The 25734-nt window shown below is 44.7% G+C and overlaps 1 protein-coding gene across 2 annotated transcripts; it reads left to right on the forward strand.

Annotated features, from left to right (window-relative positions):
• The first annotated feature begins 227 nt into the window (after positions 1-227).
• Positions 228-25190, forward strand: Hmx (H6 family homeobox). 2 transcript variants are annotated; one of them, XM_076775141.1, is made up of 4 exons: positions 228-2002; positions 16209-16555; positions 21180-21907; positions 24694-25190. In XM_076775141.1, exons 1-4 carry the CDS (start codon positions 1416-1418, stop codon positions 24703-24705), a joined length of 1674 nt encoding a protein of 557 aa, XP_076631256.1. In that variant the 5' UTR covers positions 228-1415; the 3' UTR covers positions 24706-25190. The 2 variants fall into 2 exon arrangements, with proteins under 2 accessions (XP_076631256.1, XP_076631255.1); XM_076775140.1 differs by having other exon boundaries at positions 21180-25190.
• The last annotated feature ends 544 nt before the right edge of the window (positions 25191-25734 follow it).

Raw genomic sequence — 25734 nt, forward strand, 5'->3', positions numbered from 1 at the left:
AGAAATCGCGAGATCCATCCCCCTCGGAGAGCCATTTGCTCCGCCCCGCCCGCTGCCCCTCCAACAACGACACCCCTTCTGGCAACTTGCAGCTTAGCCGTCCCTCGGTCCCCCTCCACGAGTCCGTCCACCCTTCCGTCTCCGTCACGTTTCCCTCCCTCTCCCTCGGACCCGTCCCTTCGGCCCGTTCGTCTGTCCTTCGGTAGTCTATCTATCCGACGCGCAACTACCACCCCGTGACTCTCGAAGCGTGACTCCGTGCTCCGTCCTTGTCCGCTACGCGATCTCGATCTTCCTCCTCTTGCTCCCACTCCCGGCATCTCCACCCCTCGTACCTAAGCCCCCTTCGTCCCTCGGTGGCTTTCCGTCGCTCCGCGCGTTCTGGCTGCGTGCGCGAATGTTCGAGCAAGGCTCTCGTTCGTGTGACCTGTGGTTTCTACGGCGTTTTCCTACCCTTAGTGCGAGCACAGTGCCCATCCGCAGTCCATCACTCGCCACGAAACGTGTCCATGATAAACCCTCGGCGTCTGGGAAGCTCTCCGTACGCGCGTCACGGTCCAATCGTTCCGAGCTACCCTGTTCGCCTCCATTGGCGAGGAGATCGTTCCGCGCGTCGCGTGCCACCGGATCCGCGAACAACGCGGCAACAACGACCAAGGACAGGGATCGAGCACGCGAATACTCGAGGAACGAATGTGCGGCTGGGCGAGTGATTAACGATCAACGGTAGAGAAAGTGACTCGAGGAAGTGACTCGGTGTTACTCTTGGCGGTTTTACACGCACGACGACGTTTCGCGAATAGACGCGGCTAGAGAAGAGGGGAAGAGAGGGCCGAGCGAGGAGACGAGGAGAAAAGCTAGGTGTCAGAGTGGTAGGCGGCGGGTAGGAGGTGCTGCCGGATACACACGTACACACGCACGACAGGAAGGAGTGGTGGAGATAGGTTGAAGGACGAGAGGGGTGGTCAGAGAGGGTGGCACTGGAAAGGGTGGGCCCTCCAAGTGTCTTGTCTCCTATCATCCTGTCGTCCAGGGTATCGCTTACGAATGTCGCGCGATCGAGCGATCCGTCTCCGATCCACGACTACGAGGGACTTCCGGCCGACGGAGGCGACGCGACGTGCACGCTAGGTCGCCCGGAGAGCCAGCACCGGCACCGTTGGCCTGATATGCGACGCGAGGGATTGGAACCGGTCCGCGTGTCGGACAGACTCTGCTGGGCCGTCGGTACGTCGACGGAACGGCCGGTGCGATTCTGACGGGAGGGAGAGACGGCCGACGAAACGATCGTGCTAAGTGGAAGAGGTGACGAGTCGTGTGTGGTCGGTGACGGGACAGTTGAGGGACTCGAACCAATCGTGCCGTGCACGGGGATCCCCGGACCTTGGACCGGGCTCGCTGGACGCGCGTCAACGATGTCGGGCGAAACGGAGATCGAGGTGTCGGTGGTGTCGGAAGAGGACCTGGAGCTCGAAGGATCGAGGAGCAGCTCGACGCCCGCGGAGCTGCTCCTCCAGGAGAAGAACGGCAAGCCCGGCTGCGGGCTCAACAATCACCACTCGTTCAGCTTCGATGTCGGCAAACCGGCGCTCAGGCCAGCCTGCAATCCTCAGTACACGTCCTTCAGCATCTCCAGCATCCTCGGCAGACCCGAATCGCCGCCCGTCGACTCGACGTCTACCGTGTCCGGTGAGAGGCAGTCCTCGGATGTGGACAGAGCCTCGCCGTTGCCGCAGACGCAGAACTCCCAACGGATCGGATCCGCTTGCAACAGCCCCGGTAGAGGCCTGTCGTCGCCTACGCCTTTGAGGTACTCGTCCACGCAACGGAGCACCTCTACGGTCGGACACGAGATCGAGAACAGGAACAATACGTCCAGTATCGGTATCGGTTGTGCTACCAGTGCTACCAGCCCAGCGACCACTTTCTCACCCCCTAACGACGCAGCTGCGAATCCGTTATTGGGACACCAAGCGTCGGCTGACTTGGCCATGCTGTCGAGGTACGTTCGCTTTCTATTCGGCTTCCTTTAACAGACGTAGTTTCCGTCGAATCTTTGTGCAATCGTTGCGATGGTAATCAGTGGTAGAACAGGACTGCGTTTCGTTGCGATTAAGTCGTCGAATTGGGACTGTTGTTGTCCGGTGATAGTGTCGATCGCTAACGTTTGCAGGGATCAGTCGCTCTGTGTTTCGTGTCGTAAACATTAGAAATCGAGGATTAAGAAAACAGGAATAGATGCACTTGTACATGTTCTTTAGTTATACATTATCCTGTCGGACGATGGAAAATAAAAGTTGTCAGCTGTCAAGAGTAGTTGGAATGTTGACATTCTGATCAACAATGGCGCTCGGAAGAGGCAGCGTGTCGTATTGTCGCTGTGAAAATCAAGGTCTAAGCGCGGGAAAATGCGTTATAAGATCGACCCGTCGCATCGGTACGTCACTCGTGTTGCCTAACAGTTGGGTTATGACGTCCCTGCACGTTGTGTTTGCATATTAATTCTAAGAAAAGTAATACACTTATCGATTTCAAATTTTGTACACGCGTTCGAATGTGCTTTAAGCATTTGCACAAATTTTATCAATCGTCAATTATGCCTCGGTTATATACTATTGAAGGAAATGTTAGCTGGAAGATTAAGACAGTTATATTCATAGTCACTCTGGTAAACAATCCTCAAGAATAATCTGTTGCAACTATTAATTTTAAGAAAAGGTATTAGATCTATCCAATTTCAACTTTTACAAATATGTTTGTGAATGCTTCAGGTAGTTGTGCACACTTTTGTCAAACATTATAGATTGTTCATGCTCAAATTTTGTACTGTTACGTCGGTGAACATAAAGAAAAGGTTGTTGACAGGATTCTTAATTATTCTAGTAAACAAACAGCGTCCCATGTTGCAGAGATGCAAAAAGACGCGAAGAAATGCAATCGAGAGCTCTTGTTTACATACGATTAATCCTCTGTCATGATTTTTCGCGTGATTATGCTGGTGTTAAAAGGTGCACAAGTTTGTCCATATTCTGTTGAGCCATTCAATCGGATTCCGCTATTGTTGCTCGAAGCGTAGTGTTTAGCCCGTCGCGTCGCATAGTGGCGCGAAAGCAACGGTGATCTTCGATTAAATCCTCCACAATGCCAATTACTTTTAACTTCTGAAGAAAATTAAGTAACGGAAATAAATAAAATAATCGAATACGAATTGTAAGGTATATTCTAACACGAATATCCTTCCAAGTGTATTTATCACCGTGTTAGAAACTGTAACGTTGTAAACAGATTTTCTGGCGGCCATACTGGCGCTGCCAAATCGCAATGTCGTACAACGATGAAAAAGTGAAATCAGGCTTCGAAAATAAAAAATCAACGAGTATATGACATAAAAATCGCACAGAGTTACGAAGGGTTAACCTACCGACGGCCTCGAGACTTCGAAACTATCGGACATTTGCTCGTTATTCGCATAATTTTGTTACAGTAATGTAAACGATGCAAGATGTTTCGAAGTGTTTTGTATTTTCACTGTCTTTCGAGCTTGCTAAATATTATTATTTCCGTGAACGTAAAGAATAGTGAAATGCTTTAGACGATTCAACGAAATGCAATAGTAACAGCGTATTTGTCACTGCAATAATTCACGGTATAGTTTAGCTCGATGCTATTAACATTTCGCATTAACGCGTCAAACCACTGAATGGAGCTATTAATATTTACTAATAAGGAATTAGCATGCGCCATCAAGTTTATATCTACGCCGCATATCTGCTTATCTTTAGTCTACAGGATCTTCTACACTATTATTTTCTCTTCCATAAACTTTTAAAACTATCGTCAACAAACTCAAATTACTTGAAACTCAATTTTCGACATTATAAATGAATTACTGAAATCTTCTTTTTCATTATTCAACCTTTTTTAAGCTCTTCCACGAATAACGCCAACAACCACCGTCTACAGATCATTTCCAACCGACCCAAACTCTACGAAACTCAGATTTCTACACCGTAATTAAACTCTTCGTCGAATAATGCTACTTAAATACCTTTTGTTTCGCCTAGACTACCTCTCGATCGTCAAGGGTTGCCCATCTCAATTGTTTCCACGACCAACATCAACGATCAAGTTCTGTAGAGCACTCCCAACAAACTCAAACTCCTTGAACCTCAGTTTTCATCGTCGTAAATCAAACCGTCATCAAATAATGCTGCCTAAATTCCTTCTGTTTACCCTAGAGTAACTCTCAATCGCCAGTGGGACGTTCACCTTAACTGCCCCCAACGACCAACATCGACAAGATCCAACTCCTTCCTCGACCAACTCAAACTCGGTAAACTGCAAATTGAATATGTGAATTCCTCTCGAATGATTCGATAAAGCCCTCTTCTCACGATCCGAAGACACTATCCTCTCATCGGATAGCCCGTTCAAAATTAGGAGGCCACCGAGCTCTTTTGATACGAGACACGGACCGCAGATGAAATTTTCGTGGGCGTGAGTGCTCTCGGATCAAGATACGCGACGATGCAGGGGACAGTGATGAGGTAGGCGGGGGTTGATAAAGTAGCAGGGAGAAGAACGCGTGCGGTGAGGATTATATTATGTGGGAATGGACCGAGGGGGTCCGTAATGGGCCTATTAGGCTGTCTCATTTAATAACAACCGTAGCAACAACCACCCTCTTACATTACTTACATTACTTAGGGCCGGCTCTGTATCGAGTGTATCCACGAGGAACCCGAGCACGGCACTGTGCCACGAGGGGCCGCCACGCTGAGGGTTCGAGATGATTTTATCAGATTTACACCCCCTTCCGATTGACGGCTACCCCCGCAGTAACCGGCTGCTCGATGTTCCCGGCTCGATGCCTCCGATTGCTTGTTTTCCACCCGTTTACCATTTGATTAAGTTCCACTCGTATGCACCATTACTCGTCTGACGAACAGGGAAATGGTTTTCCGTGGGGCACCGGCGTTGGTGCCCCACTCGGGGGTGAGTTACTCGGGTGATCCCGATTGCTTTCGGAGGAGAGGGATTCCCGATGATGATTCTGTCGCTCGACGCCCAAACACGATCGCGTCCTGTTTGAGCGAAGGGAACGGGACACTCCGTTCCCGGGTATTTGGCAGGACGCCAAAAAGGGCTGGAAAGTAGGTATTTTAGGGGGAATTTGGGGTTTTTGTCGTCCATTGTGCTGCGCTCTGAGATTAAACGACGTGAAATATTGGGAACGTAGGTGGCAACGGGAGAATTCTGAATGTTAATAACGACGAAATTTTATTTCTGCTCGCGCGGAGACACTGAAAAAATCCACATATTCACTGATGAAGGCTTTTAGAATAGCTCTGACATCTTAAATCAAGGACTAGGTACGAAGAATTTTATTTCCAAATATATGGAAACATTCAAGATGGACAGTTATACACACGTGTGTATTCGTGAAGACGCTGTTGATGGTTTTCCAAAATAGAAGTAGCCGTATCAACCCTCGGGTGAAGTCCATGTTTGCCTTCAGAAGAGCTAAGAAATGACCGCAAATTGATAGGCAAACCTAGGATAGAAAGGTCGGGGACCTGTTCGGGGGAAGATCGAATATCAGGAGTAGCACAAAAGTAGAAAAGAATCAATTAGGCGACGGTTGCATAATACATCAACGGATGAAACACCAGCGTAGTCAAAGTTAAGAAGCCTAAGGTTCCCGGGAGAAATGGGCACCTATCCCGCCCATTTCAGCGCGGTCCCTAGCGTCTTCCGCGAGGAGGAAGCAAGCAACTTCTAGGTTTGATTTATTATTAAATTGGTGCCTACGGTATCCAGCGGAGTCTTGGTCTTGCCAAGGTCGGCTAAGTACACGAAAAGCTTGCACCGCGAAATCTTCCCCGCCGTCTCGACGCTTAACGCCAGCCCTCTACCCCCGTACCTCTTCCGCTCGCCCCTAAACTGATACGGTAATAGCATTTCCCCGGGAGAAGAGATTTCAGCAGAAAGGATTCCCGTGTAGAATATTATCCGAATTAGACGCTCTTCGAATTTACCTCGCCTCCGTTCGTTCTACGCGGGACGGCGACGCTGCTGGCGGAAGCGCGTTAAGCTCGAGTCGCGATACCGTGACTGTAAACTGCTTTCCTCCGACGAAGGGATACGGCCGAAACGCGCTATCAACTACGAAGATGTTAACGTTAATATTTGGTAATTTGCTACCACGCGGATTTAACGATCGCTAAATTCCGGGTTGCTTGCCGGGGGAGGAAATTATACAGGATCAAGTAGTCTGGTTTACGTCGATTACCGAGGCTCGTCCCGTTTATTAGACGCGCTTCGATCATCTTTCCAGCGGTGCAAAGACCTCTGACGATCGTTTCCTCCACGATCGATAGTTCTGAATTTATCATCTTGGAAGAACTCGCGAATCGTGAAAGAAATTATGCTGAGTTTTTAATTGGAATTTTTTAAATACGAATCAACGAAAATATAGTTGCTGGGGGTGTAAAAGTATACATGTTTTTTTTGGCACCGACTCCAATTTCTGAACTTCCTATCACCATAAAGTCGATACTGACAGCAATAAAACATCTTTATTTCGTCCCAGCGAGATCTTCTCGTAAAAAATAAGATCCTCCAACCGGCGCACAACGAACCCTTAACGAGTAGAAGTTGCAGAAGCGATCCAATAAATTCCGATCGTCTATTATCGGCGCGACCAGCGAATCTCGTGATCCGTAAAAACTTTGCAGAACCAAATAATTCAATCGGCCGGAGTCGAATTATTGTCCGTCGCTTGGTCGGACCGGGTGCTATCAGGTTTAAATGGGACCACGACAAAGCTGTATCAAAATTGATAATATTCCTCCGAGCGTGTGAGCCGCACAGAACGCTCCGCGCGACTTTCTGAATTAATCAGAACGACGCGTCACTAACAGGAACGCGTCTCTCGTTTATCTTCAACATTTTCCCGAGGTCCAATCTAATTACCGCGTGTTTATCCCGGGGAAACGGGGGGCAACAAATGTAACGGGCGTTCCATTAAAAAAAAAAGGAAGGAAAAAAAAAGAAAAAGTCTCGCGAGCACCCATTGAAACGCGAGATACAGGAAGAGATCGTAAGAATATTTTTCTTTTCCTTTTTCGTTGCTTCTTTCCTTTTTCAGTCCCTCTTCTTTTTTGACTCGCTGTCGCGCTTTCTCTGTTAACGCCAGGTAAAAGTCGCGCGGGCCCCTTTGCAGCGGGGCAACAATATTCAGCAACGTTACCGCAGGCGCATGACGTCTATGCGCAAAAGATCTGGCCGGGATAATCCGCGACAGAGTCGGCCTCGTTAATTACAGCGCCGATGAATGATTCGTTAATTAGCGTGGGATCGCGCTCCAAGTTTCAAAGGAAGGTACGATAAAGCCCACTGTGTATGATCGCCCGTTCGAGGGCGATATGGATGTTCAACGTCGGAAACAAATGTGGAATGAACGGTAGCTGGGAATAGACCACGAATAATAATCGCGTCGAAACACAGTTTCCCTCTCTCTCCCTCTCTCTTTGATTCTCCTGTTCCCCTTTGCCCTTTCCGCGCGTCTCCTCGATTCGCCGTTTTCTCCTCCGCTCCCGTTGACGCTGATGACGCCTCCATTCTTCATCGAAATCAAAAACTTGGCTAAATACCGACGGCTGGTGGAATTGAGAAATGCTTGGAAATATTAACGTGGATAATTTTTGTTCTTCCCTTTCTGCATGTTATTATTTAAAAATGATTATTTACGATCCGTTCCAACAAGCAAATTACCAGTTTGAAGTCTCACTGTTTTGTTTGTCAAGTGCGCAGAGTAAATGAAAAATTAATTAGACGAGGCTGTTTTGCGTTAAAAAAAGAGTATAATGTGTAAAGTATAAGTTTTCCATACGAGCTTTCGTCTTCGGAAAAATTGAATTCGAAATACACGGTGCACGCGGGATTCAGTCAAGCATAGACGTGCTCCATTCGGTTTCAATATCGATTTCCTGGAAAACGAAGACTCGTACAAGAAAATTTTGTCGCACACTTTCAATGGAGTTTTTTGTGGGAAATCATTTTCTTGTAGTACAATTTAACATATTCTATCGATAATCATATCAAATAAGTATTACTATGATACTGTCCATCCTAGATGTTTGACCAATTTCCTGTTCGTGGAGCCTTGGGGAATGTTCGAGTTAAAGATCGAGTGACTTTAATTGAATTTGTAATTAAGAACGTTCCAAGATTGCCGGTGAAACAGAAGCTTTTGAACGGCACGTTGTGTAAAGGATTAAAAGCGTACAACGAGCTCGACGAGTTTTTAATAGGCGAAGAAATCCTCGCAACGTCTCCGTAATTAATTCCTCGTCGGTGGAGTTAATCCGCAAGTGTATCCTGGTCGAGTTTATAAAGCCCGCAAGCGTCGCGCTAAAGCAATTAAGTTGTTTCCTTGAAATCCAATGAAATGAAGTTATCTCCTGTATAGGCGCAAGCATAAATCCTCCACTTGGCCTGTAACAGGCAGCGAGCGGAACGAAGCCAAGTAGCGGATTTAGCCGAGTACTTTGAAAGCCAATAACTCATTGTTGGGTCATCGTAATGACACCTCACGAGTTAGTACGTAACCGTGAACGTTGTTAACCGAATCGATAAAAACAAAACCTGTCCGCGTGAGAATGCTAAAATACATCCGCGATATTACGCGCTTCGCGTCGCTTTGACAAAATAAAAATAAACATAAATTCTTTCCTTTTTTTTTCACGGTACATTTTTATTTAATATTTAATTTTATCGGCGTTGTCGAAACGAGTATCGTATTTCTAAATTTCAAATTATTTTGCCGATCGTCTCGTAAATATTTATTTTATTAGTCGATGATCGAGGGTCGTCAAAAAATTGTCGAAACACTCGTAATCGAATGGAGGATAAAATTTACAATTGACATATACGAACAGCATTATTATTAGTAAAAGTGAAACCCCTAAATATCGATAAATACGTTTCTTGACAAGAAATTATTGACAATTTTACGGTGGAATAGTCCCTCGATCTAAGAACCGTGAAAGTTTCAGGACCGATATTCTCCAGCTTCCATCGAGCCTTCAGACCTTGGTTGTAGATTAACCCGAGGGAACCCCCCTCCAAAATCAGCGATCCGGCTCCAAAGAAAGCCCTCTAATCGAATCTAGAGCGCGCGAACGGCTCGCGACAAAGTTAGAGCTCCGCGAGCAGGGGCCCGAGCACCGATTGCCCGCGGTGCGCTCCACCATCGTGCGTAATCGACTTCTTCTTGTCTGCGCGCGGGACCAAGCCCCCCCTGTGTAACGGTACACGACAAAACGTATCGTGTTACCGGCACGATCGTTAACCACGGCATAAAGAGTTTATATTCGAGAATGGCACTTACTCACCGCGCGCAAAGCAACCGGGACGAAAGGTGGAATAATAATCAATACAGAAAAAGGGATAATATCCCTCCGTTGAACGGGGCACAGAGAAAGGAGAGGAGGTGGAGCAGAGAAAGTGTAACGGACAAATTGCCCGAGAATCCCCGCGTTGAGTCGTGCGCCGAAGAAATCCGACTCCGTGCTTGACCAGCGAGAGTGAATCGATACTCGACGTCGTCGTCGAGATTGACGATGGGACCAATCCAATCACATGCTCATTAACACATTGTCTGACACGGCTAAATATTTATCGGAGTCACTAAAGTCCGAATCCCACGGTTTCCTGGACTCGAAGGGCAAATAAAATTAATTCTTTGTAAAACGTTGAAAAGAAAAGAGAGAAAATATTAGAAATACATTTTCTGGTTTTGTCTAACAGATACGATTAGTCTATTTCTATGGAATGCGGAGGAGGAACAGAGAGGGGAAGTTTAACGAACAAATTGCCGGAGGATCTCCACGCTGAGCCGGGCGCTGGAGGAATCCGACTCTATGCTTGACCAGCGAGAGTGAATCGATACACGGCCACGTTGTCGTTGTCGTCGGTTAGACGTTCGATTCGACTGTATTCGTTCGTCGCGTTTCGCCAAAGCCGTTCGTATCCGATTATGCGGGGAGTCCCTCTACTCGTCGTAATCAATGAGTTTCCTCTCTCGCGAACATTCGATCGAGCCAATCAGATCGCCGGGCAGCACGTGCGCCTGGCAAACTATAGTCATTATGGATGCAAAAAGAAACACGATCGAACTACACTTAACGCTTTCTGTGCCGCGTGGATCATGTATAGCCCACTTTGAATTTTCTATTCAATGATGTCTAAATATCATATACTCTTGGCTTTATCAACAGGGTTACCAGGGATTTTAAAGATTCAAATACACTACACTGTGTTATACTTTGGTTCGTTTTAATTAAAATTAGATTACAGGTTCTTAAATTTCGTCTCCTTATTGTCACAATTATATAATCCTCCTCTTTGCTTCTCCAATCCTCTAATAAAGGGGAAAGGTTCAGCACCTTCCTACGATTAGCTGCTAGTTGTATGGAAATTCCTGTCGCATTATTCAACCGTGACTGTACCGAGACGAATAGAAACTACGGTTGTTTAACTTTAAACAACGATCCAGCATAATAGAGTAGCAACAGTGTATTTATCGCTGTGATAATTCACGGCATAGTTTGACTCGATACAACTAACATTTCGCATTAATGCGTCAATAATACTTAATGGAGCTATCAATGTTTACTAATAAGGAATTAGCGCGCGCCATCAATTTTATACCTGCACTGCAATATGTACCAGCCGCGCATTTAATAATAACTATCTCGTCGATGAACACACTTTGTCATGAACGATCATCGTTTATTAACGGCAACCCTCAAGCATTGACGATGACCCCGACCTGAAACTCTAGATATTCTAGTGGCTAAACATGTCTGTTCCGCGCTTTTGCAAATGGCGTCGATGACCGATGTCTATTGATGGAGAAAGACGCTATCAAACTATGTTCAACTCTCTCAAACTCGATTCTCAAAGCTACGAAGCAAATTTTAACGAAAAATATTACCTTGTTTTCACTAAAGACAGAATTACTGACACTTTATCCAATACTAACAACGACCTGCTACAAACAATGCTCATCCAACTCAAACAAGTCGAGTTATTGTCTAATAATGCCACCTACACTTCCTTTGCTCATCTTAAACCTTCTCCATTATTGGAGGTGTCTTTTTCAAACCAATCCTCGAATAGTATCAACGACCAATGGTCATGGATCGCTCCCAGTAGTCTTTTTTCCGAGCCAGTTAGTGAAAAAAGGCAAGCATATCGGCGCGAGTCGAGATCGTTGGAAGTCGAGAGTGGGTCCTCTCTCGAGGAATCGATCGAGCGAGGAAGAAGCTAGAGCGAGAAGATTGCGCCCTCGGAAAGGGGGGAGAAGAAAGCCATTCCCTCCCTCCCCGCGGCCATTCAGTCCGCTGGCTACCTAAGAAGACGTAAGCCGCGCAAGAATTAGGCAGAAAAAGGTGGAGCACGCTCCTCGAACGGCCGAGTGTTTGGGTGTTTATACCTGCTCCTTAGAAAAGAAACCCTCCCGCCCTCCCTTCCTCCCTCCTCTCTGCCGCTGAATGCTTACAAACAGGCGGTTGTCAGATTTCTTTTATCTTTCCCGGGGCATCTGTGTGGCCGATGCCTCCGAGCGCTACTCTTCTTTTGCGTTTCCTCTTTCTTGTCCTGGCGACGGGGCCTCTCTTCTTGCGCGACCACCCTCCGCGGTCGCGATTATCGATGCCAGAGGAGTTCGCGTGTCCCGTTGCTGGCAGAAACAGGAGCAGTCGAGAAGTAATTTAAACCAAAAGCGACACGCGTTAAGAGGACGATTGATAGTTCTCGGGAATCGGCAGAAGCTTTTAGACGACCTGTTTGAACGGTTGTTTGCAAGGGATGAAGATCTTCTTAGCGATATCCTTTCCTCCGTAGACAAGTTTGCTTTGTTTTCCGATCTTCTTTCGTTTGTGGACTGATCGCGGATTTTCGGGGACGAACGGGAGTGGGGACGATGACCACGGGTTCTCAAATTTTCGACTGAACGAAGCACTCGGCTCTTATTTTCATGAAAGATATTTTTACTTGTTGATCTACGCGTTTGATCTATCTGATTCAACAAATTTTTACTGAATCAATATTGTTGAGATGTACAATTCGTCACTAGAGTGTTAACGAGATTATGTATAGGTGTCATAATGCAAGGTTAAACTGCTACCACTAAGCAAAAATCTGCCCCTTATTTTTGGCCGTTCTACAAACCTGCAAAGTTTCATCAAAATCGAGAGGGGGACCCTTCCATGGATCTTTCTTCTCAATGGTCCCCACTAGCTCCTCCCATAAGTTCCCCTTGCCGAAAGTGAACCAATAAATACCGCCTCGAAATGTAAAATAGCGAACTCTGCAGATATTGCAAGCCCTAAATTAATTTCCACTAAAGATTAAATCGATTAAAAATTGCATTTTTGACGTATTGCTTTCTGGACGTATTGATTTGCAAAAAAAATTAGCTAGAAGATTGGAGAATCCGGTCCCTATTAATTATATATAGAAATATTAAAATTTTGATAACTTATAATTTGATTTAGTCCGGTTGTTTGGATCAGAACATTGAACTAGGTTCGTTTATTTTTTTATGGCGTCTCCCTTTGTTTATCCGTGTCCCCTCGTGTCATTGATTAAACCAGCCACGTCGAGCATCGATAATCAATGCTCTTAGTGGGTATTTGTTGGGTCGACGTGGCTCGAATCCGTACCACGAGAAATTTGGGAAGCCTGTGATTCGTTGCTCATTCATCTTCCATAATGGAGATATTATGTTGCGTTGGGAATTAAATATTTATCCTTCGAAAAAATAAAACACTTCTAAACCGTTAAATCAAAGGTTTTGACCAATAGATTTGCCATCGTTCGAAACAAGATGGAGTCCATGTAGAACGCTTAACCAGCTCGTTCCTTATTATCGTTCACGTATCCAACTCTAAACACAGTTAAAAGGTTTTGTTAATCACTCAATTTATAGAAATGTGTTGGAATCGTCAGAATCCTCGCAAGGACTCTAACTTCTGTCTCCAGAATCGATCACGATACACAAACTGTCCACCGAAAAATTTCAATTCCGCTTGGACGATCCACCCTTTTTTGATCCCAGAATCGTGCACCCAGCATCGATGCCAATTTATTGAAAATCCCATCAACATTGGGGGTTGGAGGTTACCGAAATCGATACCAGATTAGTGTCTTCGAACTACAGCTCTCGACGATTAAGGAATCCCGCAGTAATCGATGTACAGTTCGGTCAGCTCGACCGACAAGCCCCGGCGAGAAATCGGTGACGAGCGTGCGCCGAGCATATGCAAGAGAAAAGTGCATCGAGCGAGCGATCAGATCGTTCGGCGCAGCCCGACTGTAAGGGAAGCGAGCCAGGAACAACGGGGGAGTTGATATGGCTTCCGAAGCCTCAGGTTCTACCTACCACCTTTCGATATTGCCCTGTACGGAACTCGGCTACCTACCTACCTACATTTCAGGCGAACTAAATCGTCGCCGCAAATCGGCGCTAGCGTTAAGTTGCTCCGTCGCGACGCGGCGTCAAGCGGTCGCAGCTGCACTTAGCGCGCTGATCAGGAGTAACGATCGTTACGCGGCCATTGGGCAGCTGTAGCCGTCGACCCGTTAAAATGGCTGGTATAATTGAGAGCTCTGGCCATGGGTACGCGATGCTGGGGTCTCTGGGGGCGGATATGGCTCGTCGAGACCTCTATTTGCGAACATGCCACCGGCTCTTGGACGTTGCACGACGAAGAAGACTGTTTGCGTCCATCGTGTGATCGAAGGGGTCGTTTAGGGCTGAGTTAAACAGAGGTCCGTTTGTGTTTGTGCTGTAATCGGGACGTTCAAGCGTGTTGAGGCGAATTGTTGAGAGATGTACCGGTAACAAGGTGTTCGAGAAGGTTTGGCGCGCTCGAGGGACCTGGATGTGAGTCGTAAAGGACTTACTTTATATACTGTGCAAGATTGGGTGTCAACTCACGATCTTCCACGAAGAAACGCGTTTGGACATCTGCCAACGACACTTTTTAGATGGATTCGTCGCTGATTACTTGCTTACTTTGGTCTCGTCTACAATACTGATTCACTCTCGTTTAAACAAGAAATTTCAATTACGAACATCGATAAACCCTAGTGTTTACGGGAACGTGACAGTACGTTACACTTGACTGACAACGTTGTGAGAATTCAAACTATAGTTAGCTAACTCTATGTATCGTAACTAGCTCTATTCCTTGTTATAAACCGAATTTGCGACTGTTCAGAAAGTAGAACGACCAACTCGAACGCGAGAAGAATTACTATTGGACAATTTACCAGAGTCCTCGAACTCCCCACTCTCGAACACGCTTATTCGAACACTCTAGTGGCAAACACTTAGCCATCGATACAAGCTTTAATATCCCACAACCGGTGGCTCTCGAGACCCACAGAATCGTCAATACCACCATTTACGAGACTTGCTGAGCGATTTTATTCACCGAATACGCGTGTCCGCTCGCAGGTACAACTCTCGGGCAGAGTTCACGCGGCGCAGGTACGACGATTCCGAAGCAGAGGCCTGCAGCCATAAGCGGATTTTCGCTCTTAATAACGAGGCTAAACGAGCGGGGGCCCCGGGTGTCATTGTTGCGACGCAAGCGTCGCTCTTAATAGGCATAACTCTCGAAATTCCTTTGAGCTCCAGGGCCAAGTAGCCCGAGGAGATATTAATGGCTTCCGGGGTGGTGGATAGAGTGGAGAACGAAGAAGAGGGGAGTGGAGGGGGAGGGGGGAGGGGGAAGTGCAGGCACGCCTGCTCCTGTATAACGTTCACCCGCGGAACGATCTCTAGAGAAAGAGAGAGAGAATGGGGAATTCACTTCTGCGCGGCTGCGAACTGGATGAAATGGGTTTGGAAACATTCGCCGGTTTTTTCGTGGATAGGGAAGACAGGTTCGACTGAATCGAGCTCGACGCCTCGGACACGGCCACCGTTCGAGTTGTAAACTCGACGAGCTTGCTCGCATTCAAAACGATCCCGCCGCTCTGGGAAACGTAGCCACTGTTTTAATCCAAGTTTTTTAATGGGTGTTTTATTTAGAGCGCGGCTTTAAATGCTGGCAGGCAAACATTTCGCTAACGGTTTCACTTTTACGGCTCGTTTATGCATCCAAACAGCTCGGAAAAACCTCGCGGAAAACACGTCCAAGCGGCTGCCGTTCCGTGAATTTTATAAAACCGTCGAAGTTAAATCGAACTCGAGGCTAAACTCCGTTGGAGACGTCGTTCTAGCGAAGTTATCGTTCTAGAGAGTTTAAATGCTTTCTTCGGAAAGAAAGGTTGTGTACAAGGTTTCCTTGAGTACCTACTAATTAAAAGAATTTTTCTAAATACAAATTAGAGGAGCTAATTTAAAATCGGTGATTCGTGTTAGAGAAGTTTTAAGTTTATTAACTCGTATCCTGTACGGATTGTACTCGCCTCAAGGGGTTAGATATCAAGAAAAAGATAATCGCTGATGAGGGATGAAGCTGTAGAAAAGAGTTGAACGCGATAGAAAATATTGATTGCTCAAGGTCACTTCCCCTACTCCGAATCATCCCCACTTTTGCGCCTGGTGGTTGCCTTCTCTGTTTGCGAAACGGAAAGCATGCGCCTCCAGCTTTGCGCGGTGGATGCAGTGGCAAGGGTAGCTAAGCAGTATGGTGGCTGTAGGCGCTCAGTGACCTTGAATAGCCAATATTTTCCATCCCGAATGCAGTCCTTAATACTTCTTCTTTCTCCTCTGGTCCAGCAATATTATTGCACAAGATCAATGGTTACTAAAGTTACGGTGCACCGAGGACAATCAGTGTTAAATGATTAACTGTCTCTTTTCATAACATGGTTAAGGTTATAACTATATGACATAACAAACAATCATTTAACACAAAAAGAAAGTTTGTAATAAACATGGATAAGGCCACTATATTGCTCACTAACATTAATATATGAATTTTAAAATATTTCTTGTGTAGATGCACAAGGTACCCAACCCAGATCTAACCTCATAAGCCTTTCCCGTTCTTAAAATCATCAAAGTCCTCACCAACTGAGATCGCTATACATATATTTCTTTATTTTCTTGGTCCACCATCAACAGATGCACTCGAATGTTGAAACTGGTGAAAAGAAACTAACGGTGGGTACCCTTTCAGATTGGGCCTGATGTCGTCGCTGATAGCGGGTCGCTACCCGGTGGGAATCGGCGTGGGTGGGGTGTTCTTTCCGTCGACGCTGCAGCACCTTCACCAGCAACAGCAACATCAGCATCACTCGCGGCTAGCGGCCGCGTCGTCGGCGCTGAGCAACGCGGTGCAGGTCACCGGCCAATCGGACATCGTCGATGCCGACGGCATCCGCGGCGTCCTGCCCGGCGGCACCGGTTGGCCGTTTCCATGGAGGCCGACGCACGGCCTCCAGACACTCGAGCATCCGTCGCCGAACGACGTCGTAGGCACTCTGAGCCGTGTCAGTCCCGCTTCCGCTTCTTTTCCTCAAAGGGGTGAGTTTGCGCGACCATGTACTGCTCGAAGCTGGAAAGATTCGACTCAGTTTTTTGATCGCCACAAAAAAGTATGAAGGTACTTGTGCCCTGAGTCCAATAGTTCAAGAGTTACGACGCTTCGAAGTCTACTAAATTAAAGAACAGCGCGGAATATCAAATTTACAGAGTTCCGTTTAAAAAGAAGAGCTCAGTCCCACTTTTTAGACGCATCAATACATAAAACCGAATAAAATTTGCCAAACTGTTGCAAATTTTTCCGAATTTTATTAACGGAAGAACAGGTAAAACCGACTAGATCCGTTTGTAGTACGCATCAATCGTCAAATAGTGTTGAAAAACGTGAACAAATTTGATTTATCGACACGTTTCATACCGAGAAATCAATTACAAACGAAAATGTATCGACGGTATCAAAACATGCCTCGATTCTATCGTTAATCGAAATGCAGGGATTTCGATTTTGTTTCTCGTTACGATTCCACTGTTGCGGTTTTTCCGCGTAACTTGATGATTTAGTTACGTTGCAGTGGCTTTTTTTCAACCCTCTGCGGTTCCGCCTACAGTTTCCGTCGCGGTTTCACGGCGTTTGGGCTCGTCCAAAACTGGATCGGCATATAACCAAAAATTAGATCGATCCGGTGTTTCACTATTTGGTAAAAATAGTACAAACACCGGATGCCATCGTTCTTTCAATAAATTGATCGACATAGTAACTTTTGGGACAATTGTACCTCGATATTTCTACACACAGAATTTACTATTCTATCAAAATCGAGATTAGAAATGAAATTTTGTTTGAAAGTGTAAATTACATGAGAATATCTCCCCTTAAAAATTACTTTCGTTCCATAACATTGCGTCGATTTGAAACATAAATGAACATTTTGAATTATTCTATGGTCATGATTATGCGTGAAATCGCGTCGCATCGTCGGATCATAAATTTAGGCTAGTCGAGCATAATAGATACATAAACATTCCCGCGACGAACGAGCAGGCACTGAAAATCGCGCTAGTAAATACAATATTCAATAAACTAGAATAGATGTCGATATACCTATCGACGAGCAATAATTCTAAACACAGAACAATTGACACGATTGGTTCGTTAGTATAATTAATTCGCTCAACTATGCATGAACTAATTCCAGGTCAATTATAATTTCTTCTTTGAATTACAGCAACCGATATTTCAAAAATTCGAGCTACGCTACTCTTTCAATTACAATATTACACTTTGCATCGTCTACTTCGTATCGTCAAAATTTAATTCACGATAAACAAATTCCAATAGATAAATTTTAAAGTGGACGGTTTCTGCATTTTCTTCGTGAACAGTGTAACCATTTGTAACCCAATAAAGTTTTCGCAAATGTATTGGCAAAATAAAGAAATAACAATCACTGCGTCTGAATGTAAACACGAAGGGATTAAACGGGCAGACATGATTTTATTGTAAATATTTTTTTTATGGAAGATACGTCACCCGTCGAAAGAGAGGGAAAAACGACGATTTCGTCGACCACGGGAGAGGATACAGTCACGAAGACTTAGGTGGAAGTCGTCAAAGCGATCGCCTTGTTTGATTTCGCGGCGCGTCAAGGAAAACCAAACGGGGGATGTTTTCGGGCGAATCGGGTCCCGCGGGGGGTCGATGATAGGGCGAACGTCGCAAGACGAGGATCGTGAAAGAGCAGAGAACGGAATGGAGAGAAAAGGGCAAGGCGAGGGTCTGTACACGTTATACGTAAGTGTATAAACGCGAGCGTGGACGGCGACCAGTACGGCTTCCACGGCTTCCACCACGACAAACGAACGTCGATCGCCTTACCCACCGATCGTTTTACTCTTGCCACTTCGCCAAAATACTTGGCCGCCTGTTAGTTGGTCGCCGTTCGCGCCTAGACGACGATAAACCCCATCGAACGGCTGAATTTTGTCGGTTGTGGTTTCACCCTCCACGCACAGTCGTACGCCAAACGCACTAATTGGTTCCAGAATAGTTGACGTGAGTCGGGGATAAACATAATGCACACTCGTACATACAAATGTATACATTAACGTATACAAGGGTGTTCGGCCACCCCTGGGAAAAAATTTTAATGGGAGATTCTAAAGGCCAAAATAAGACGAAAATCAAGAATATCAAATTTCTTGATTGAGGTTTTGTTAAAAAGTTATGAAAAAATTAAATTAAAAAATTTCAAATCCTTCACGGAAAAATTATTTTTGGTTACGAAGGTTAATTACAATCATTTTTGGTGAGTACACATACCCCCGAAATCCTACGTACTTTCGAGAAAAAAATTCTTTATCGAAAATATACTGTGTGGCCGGAAATGTTTCTATAATTTTTTAACGAAGCCTCAATCAATAAATTAGTATCCTTGATTTTCGTTTTGTTTTGGTCTCTAAAATCTCCCATTAAAATTTTTCCCAGGGATGGCCGAACACCCTGTATATCGGTATAAGGAAGTATTTTGGTCCAGACGTGCAATTTTTAGATCTTGTTTGTTATTTTTTAACAAGAAAACCGTAACTTGCTTTGTATTGTGATTCCGTACATACGTTTAATGGTGTTCGGAGTATGCATAGTATTTTTTTCAAGTAAAAATAATGAAAATTGTACCAGCTGCAGATCATCGGAGGAAGTATCCCCGTGGCTGACACGATTCTATGTTAAAATATTTTCCAAAAGACATAAATTGAACAATTTATATACTTTCGGTTCCCCGTTACTTTTAAATAATTGTATTATTATTTACGTTAAATTTATATAGGACACATTAGTCCTCTATTCATTCGCAATTCCGTCACGATTGGAATTATTCGATCGTTGACTTGCGATCGTAAATGAACGTTCATTAACGAAATGCTGGATTTTACGACGGATTAGCGAAATCGCGCGTAGCGTAGAGCGGGTTTCGCGCGGAAGGCGCGAAGTATCGATGCTGAAACGTCGAATATATCCGTCGATCGATGAGAAAGGTTCGCGCGGACGCGCTTCAATCCAAAACAATTACGTCAAAGTGGATAAATAGAATATTAATTAGGAGAATATCAATCGACTACATGTTAAATGCAATGCCGCCAGAGATGAATAGCCACGTGATTAATCAAATACGCGCCGCTGAAGCGAATGCATTCATCGGCAATATCGAAAGGGAACCCGTCGTCGATCCTACCCGCCGCTGCCGCACAGAAACGCTTTAAAAACCCGGTTAATTAACGCATTTGGCGCGTCAAACGATTTGCAACAATTACGACAGCCAAATAGATAGCGCGATTTGCAAAATCATAGTAACGTTATTCCTTTGTCATTTCCCATCAGTGTGCATCATGCACGCAAACGCTCGATTAAAGATTTTATCGTTAATAATTTTCTCAAAACCCATCAACGTTATCATCGTATAATTTGTAAGCGTTCTTTAACCGAGATTCTATTTGCGTTCTTAAAACTCGCATTGGCCTCGCTTTATCGGTGACTGACGCAACTAAATTCGATTAAGTGGTTTCTACTTCCAGAAGGTCAATATTTGCGTGGTTTGCGGGTTATTAGTGTAACAATACACCTATTAGGGTAGCCTGTAAACTCGAGGATTATGTTCAACCTTCGGCGTTCAAGAAACCACTGCATTACCAATCTCTACAACCTGAACAAAATTCTACAGAATCGTTACTCGAGGTAAAGGTACTTTATTTTTTTCCAATAGGGAGGGTTCGAATCCGTGTTATCCGCCATTGATCTTATTTTTCACGATGGCGACCGAAGTATTTAAACATTTATCGTTGGAAATCCGCGGGAATCGATACAAAGTAGCTCGAGAGGACAATAATGCGTTCGTTTTTAGTAGCCAGGGTGGCGGAAGGCTGCTCATCGATATCGATTAACGCTTCAATTTGCCGGCACGCGCGCGCGTACACGATAATGGAAACATACGCTTCGAATCCAGCCGATGATCGGTAGTTTATTGTCATTGTGGCAAATACAGAGAGCCAAATGGATACTATAGCTGGCAGGCGTGTTATAAATTTCTGCGCGGTTCGGCCAGAAACTATAAAACGACATCGATCGAACGTCCAAGTTTCGTAGTACTGCCCCTTAGTGCTCGCTATTCTAGGCAAGCATACGTTAGGGGGTCTAGGGCAGCTAGGGGAGCCGAAACGTGTTTGTTATTTCTTATTTTTTAATTTTATTATGTCGTCAAATATATTAGTCTTCGTACGAGAATGTTTTCGCTTGCTTGTAGCTGTTATCGACTACTAAAACAATTTTTTCGGTTGCATTTGATCGATCAAATATTTCGCAAATTGTGGTTTATGTTTCGCCATAGCCAATAGTACAACTTTTGGTTCGGATTACCGACGATTAGTATCGATAACGTAAAACGAATCATAATAGGGATAAATAAAGTGAAATGTTCGATCAGCAACTAAAACAAATTCGCGTGAAATCGTTTCGAACTAAAAACATTTTGGTCGAAAAGGTAGGTTTGACTTTTTTTTAGTTTGGTTATAACGGTTAGGGGTACTGTTTAAAAGCGACCCGAATTTGTTGACGTGTCCAACTTTCTTAGTTCGGACAAAAGTCCTAAAAGAATGCGAATGTTGCTATGCCTAGACGATCTGGACGACGAGAACGGCGAGGACCGTCTGCACCGAACGAGGAGTCCGTCGTCGGGGGACGAGGGCCATGACGACCTGGGGGAGCAGGACGACTGCCAGGAAGCCGACGGCGAGGGTGAATCGACGAACTCCACGGGGATGCACGGCGGCGGTGGCACGGGAAACGGCGGCGGCGGTGGCGGTCAGAACAACGTGCAGGTCGGCGTAGACGGACGCGACTCGAACAGCATGAAACGAAAGAAGAAGACGCGTACGGTGTTCTCCAGGTCGCAGGTGTTCCAACTGGAGAGCACGTTCGATATGAAACGCTACTTGTCGTCGTCGGAGCGCGCCGGCCTGGCGGCGTCGCTGCGATTAACCGAGACCCAAGTGAAGATCTGGTTCCAGAATCGTCGTAACAAGTGGAAGAGGCAACTGGCCGCCGAGCTGGAGGCGGCAAACATGGCGCACGCCGCGCAGAGACTGGTTAGGGTGCCGATATTGTATCACGAGGCGTCCGCCGGGACCGGGGCGTCAGGCGGCGTCTCGGTGTCGGTGGCCGCACCGCCGACGGCCGCTGCGCCAGCGTCGGTCGCCACGTCGGCGCTCTCCCACTCGGTCGGCGTCGGCGTCGGCACCTCCTGCCCCCCTACCACCGCGCAGCCGATCTTCTACTCCCATCACCATCAGCACCACCATCATCATCCGGCTCACGTGCAGGCGCACACTCTCCTGCCCCACCAGGTACACCCACAACCGCCGCCACCCCCGCCACCACCGCCTAACGGACAACCACCCCAATCCTCCTCGCAATAACACCGTCCGGCTCACGAGACCGTCGGCCCGCCGCAACCAACCGCCGCTGACAGCACAATGTCTCTCTCGCGACTCGCCACGATCGCGTTGTCCGGTTGAACACTGGCCGTCGAACGTTCTTGGACCATCCGGGTGGTCACGGGACGATTGGGTTGGTTCCAAGGTTGCTTTTTCTATTCTATCAGTTTTTTTTTAATTTTTTTTTTCACCCTTCCTTCTCATCTGATATTGGAACTTTACTCGTGGAGGTTTTCGTATAAGTGGTCTGACCGGGAGTGAGTCAGAGGTGGCAGACAACGATTTTGATTGGCGAGGAACGGTATTTGATAGTAATTGTGTTGCAAAAATAAATCAAAGTATTGGGTCGTCCTGCAAGTTTCCGTTTTTATTCTAAATGACCACGCGTTATGTTCAGCATACGTTCTCCAGTGTAGTACAGTATATTAGATATATTTTTATTACAAGTATATGCTGTCTTGGAAGCAGTAGTCTAACTTCTTAAAAATAATGAAACTTAAACGTTTTTCATCAACCATACGTACAAGTAGAATGGGGGTGATAGTTTACGTGTATCTGTCGGGAGGAAACAATTCAGTCTTGAAACGAGGGACTACTGTACGCAGCAGTAGAAATAGAATCGTCGTCTACCACTACTGACCCTCTTCTAATAAGGCTAGAAAACGAAATTTGAAGTCACAAACAGAGACGAGCAAATTATTGATCCAAACACTAATTTCGAATAACAAGTAGAAGATGAACAATTTTTGACTCGTTATTTTGTCAATAAAAGTAACATTCTGAATTGAAAAATATACCTGTTAAATAGAATAAATATTGAAGATAAATCGCTGTACTGTGTTTTCAATCGTGATATATTATTTGAATAAAATTTTGCCCATCTCTGGTTATGAGCAATTTGATAGATAGTGCTGTAGTATTTCTCTGAAGCTGACGAGAGTTGTTGCATGGTTTTATTTTTGTAAAGAAATCATCGTGAGAAGTAATACTCGATGCTGAATATAGTAGTCGCTCAAGACCATTTAGGAGAATACAAAATTAAAAAACAAAGTCCTCTTTCCATTATTTTATTTTAAATTTTAATTTTGTACATAATCATTCCAATCGTGCCAACGTGATTCATTGGCGACTATATTAAAATTAATTATTGAAATATGAAAACGATCGAAGTTAGTGTCTTTTAGGTTTACGAAGCTTATCCCCTCGGTAAAATTTTCAAAAATCTACGATTCGAATGAGTCTAGTTTAATTTTAAAAAATATAACTATAATGATTCTGGATGCCTCTTTTTGCCATACATTTTATACAGTTCTGGTTCATTCCACCGAACCAAGAGTTTTATTTTAAACGTAGAACTTTATAATATAAGTAAAAAAGAGAAGCACAACATATATATGCATTGCAAAAGTTTCCAAAAAATAATACTGTGATAAACGAACTTGTATAGTGTAAAAATTTCTAAACAATTTCATTCTGACAAAGCTAACTAATAACCTAACGAAACATTGACACATACACAAGGACACCTCTCACACCCGGAAGTCTCGAGCACTATCTAAATTACTATGAAGATGCAGGAAAAGAAAACGTCACGTTGTCCACGAGTAAAAGTTCGCTAAATAATGTCCAACTCCATCAGAATCCTTCGGAACGATCCGATTCTCTACGTTCGTCGCGCCACGTCTTTCAAATTCACGTTCCAAGCACGCGAGACTTCACAAATGTGGCCAAATTAAATACGATCACTCATAAAATAAACAAATTCTAAGCTCCAGTTTTCGTAAGTCAATATTTAATTAATTATTGCACGAATTTAGTCTGAATACCTGATCCTCTACGTACAAACTGCTTCCAAAACTAACTTTCCTTTCCTCCTAAAATACATGTATTGTAGGTAGAAAAAAGATTAGTCCTGGATAAAAGAAAATATAGATACTGTCGAGTAATTTTTTTTTACAATTAGTCGTAAGCCTTACGAGGTCTGACTAACATGTCTGACCCATGACGACTCGCAAATTATTGTACTTCCGAGTCTGATCTTTCTTTCTCCCTGCAATACATTTGATTCAATACCTAAATATGTACATATATAAAAAATCTATGCAGAGTGAACAACGTAACTTGGTCCCCTCAATTATTTCTGATACATTTGGACATAAAGCACACTGTAACTAAATAATTCTAGTAATTTTTTGTGCTAATCAATTATAAAACGTTAGACGTAAAAACAATTAAAAAAATATAGTTCCTTATGAGGCTGTCAATCAAAGTGTATTAAAAATACATGTCCAAGACTAAGAAGGTACGTCTAGCCTCGTAAAACGTTCAATTAAAGCTAAACGGAGGCAGAAAAAATACTAATTGGACGATTAATAAAATACCGAGGTGTCTTGTCAAAAAAGTGTGACGTTTTGCGCACGATCGAATTAATTTGGCCAGGTTCGTGGAACGGTGCTAAAGAGACGAGCGTTCTCCAGCGGGGCTTGGCATTGCCGCGGTCCCACGCGACCGTCGACTTCCGGCAAGTCGAAAAATTGTAATATAAGTATGTATCTAGTCTGTCACTCGTCGATAAGAAACAGCTCGTGGAACGATTACGAAGATATTTTGTCGAAGAGCGCGGGGCAAGCACGGTACTGTCCTATTGTCACACTCCTGTATTTATTTTCTATTTTCTGTGTTTTTTGTTTTTTTAGATTCGTGCGTGAAGATTATTTCTACGATCGGAGTGGATGTTCACTTTAAAATCGGGGACGTTGCAAAAGCGAAACAAAAAACGAAAAGAGAAAAAGGTGTTTACTCTGTGAAAATTGTAATTAACCGCGAGCACAGCTAAGAGATTGTAAACTAATTGTTTAGGCGCAGCGTAAGACACAGGCAGGGTTCCTACGACATGTTCTACCTGTTGTGATAAGTATCTAAACGATTAATTTTATTAAACGAATGGTAGAGTCACGAAATTACCGGCTCCATTGTATTGTATATCTCCACCTTATCTATAGACGTCAATTAAAGACACGCCTGTCGCGCCGTGTTTTGTACGGACAGTTTGTGATCCGAGATCTCGAATTATTGTACAGCCGATCGTTTCGTAATCGCTAATAATGATCGTTGAACCATACACTAATGGACGTCGTTCAGCACCCCTTCTATTCTCACGTTTCTTTCCGTCCCTTTCAGCAGTCCGAGGCTACTTTAACATCGTTAGCCTGACCAGACAGTGTCGCCGTCATTCAAACCATAATATATCACGGTCTTTTGAGGCTAAAATAGATTTTACAGACATAAGGATGATTCTAGAAACTGACCGAAATTTCCAACAATCAAACCGAATACATATATTAGTGTCTAATACCCACAGAATGATAAATCAGTAAAAATATTTATCGTTTACACGTGTTTGATACTTTAAAACGTTAAGTTTTCAGTGTAATATTGTTAACCAGAGTCGATTCATGCTCGAGCACGGCAATTGAGAGGAAATATTTTGAAAGTGACCCATCGACGGCGACGCGATCTCAGGTAAACGAAGGGATCGGTAAACGCTATGCCGGAATTTCCAGAGCGGATTTACCCCGCACAAATTTATCAACAATTCCTGGAACAGTCTCGTACAAATATACACGACGAACTTATTGTACCCTCGGTCTGCGTAAATCCTCGAACATCCACACTTCAGTTGACGAGGAGCCTCGACGCGATGAACGCCGAGGAGTACCCTGTCGCTTCTCGACAAA

This window comes from Colletes latitarsis, chromosome 10 (genome assembly GCF_051014445.1).
Source record: "Colletes latitarsis isolate SP2378_abdomen chromosome 10, iyColLati1, whole genome shotgun sequence".
Lineage (NCBI taxonomy): Eukaryota > Metazoa > Arthropoda > Insecta > Hymenoptera > Colletidae > Colletes > Colletes latitarsis.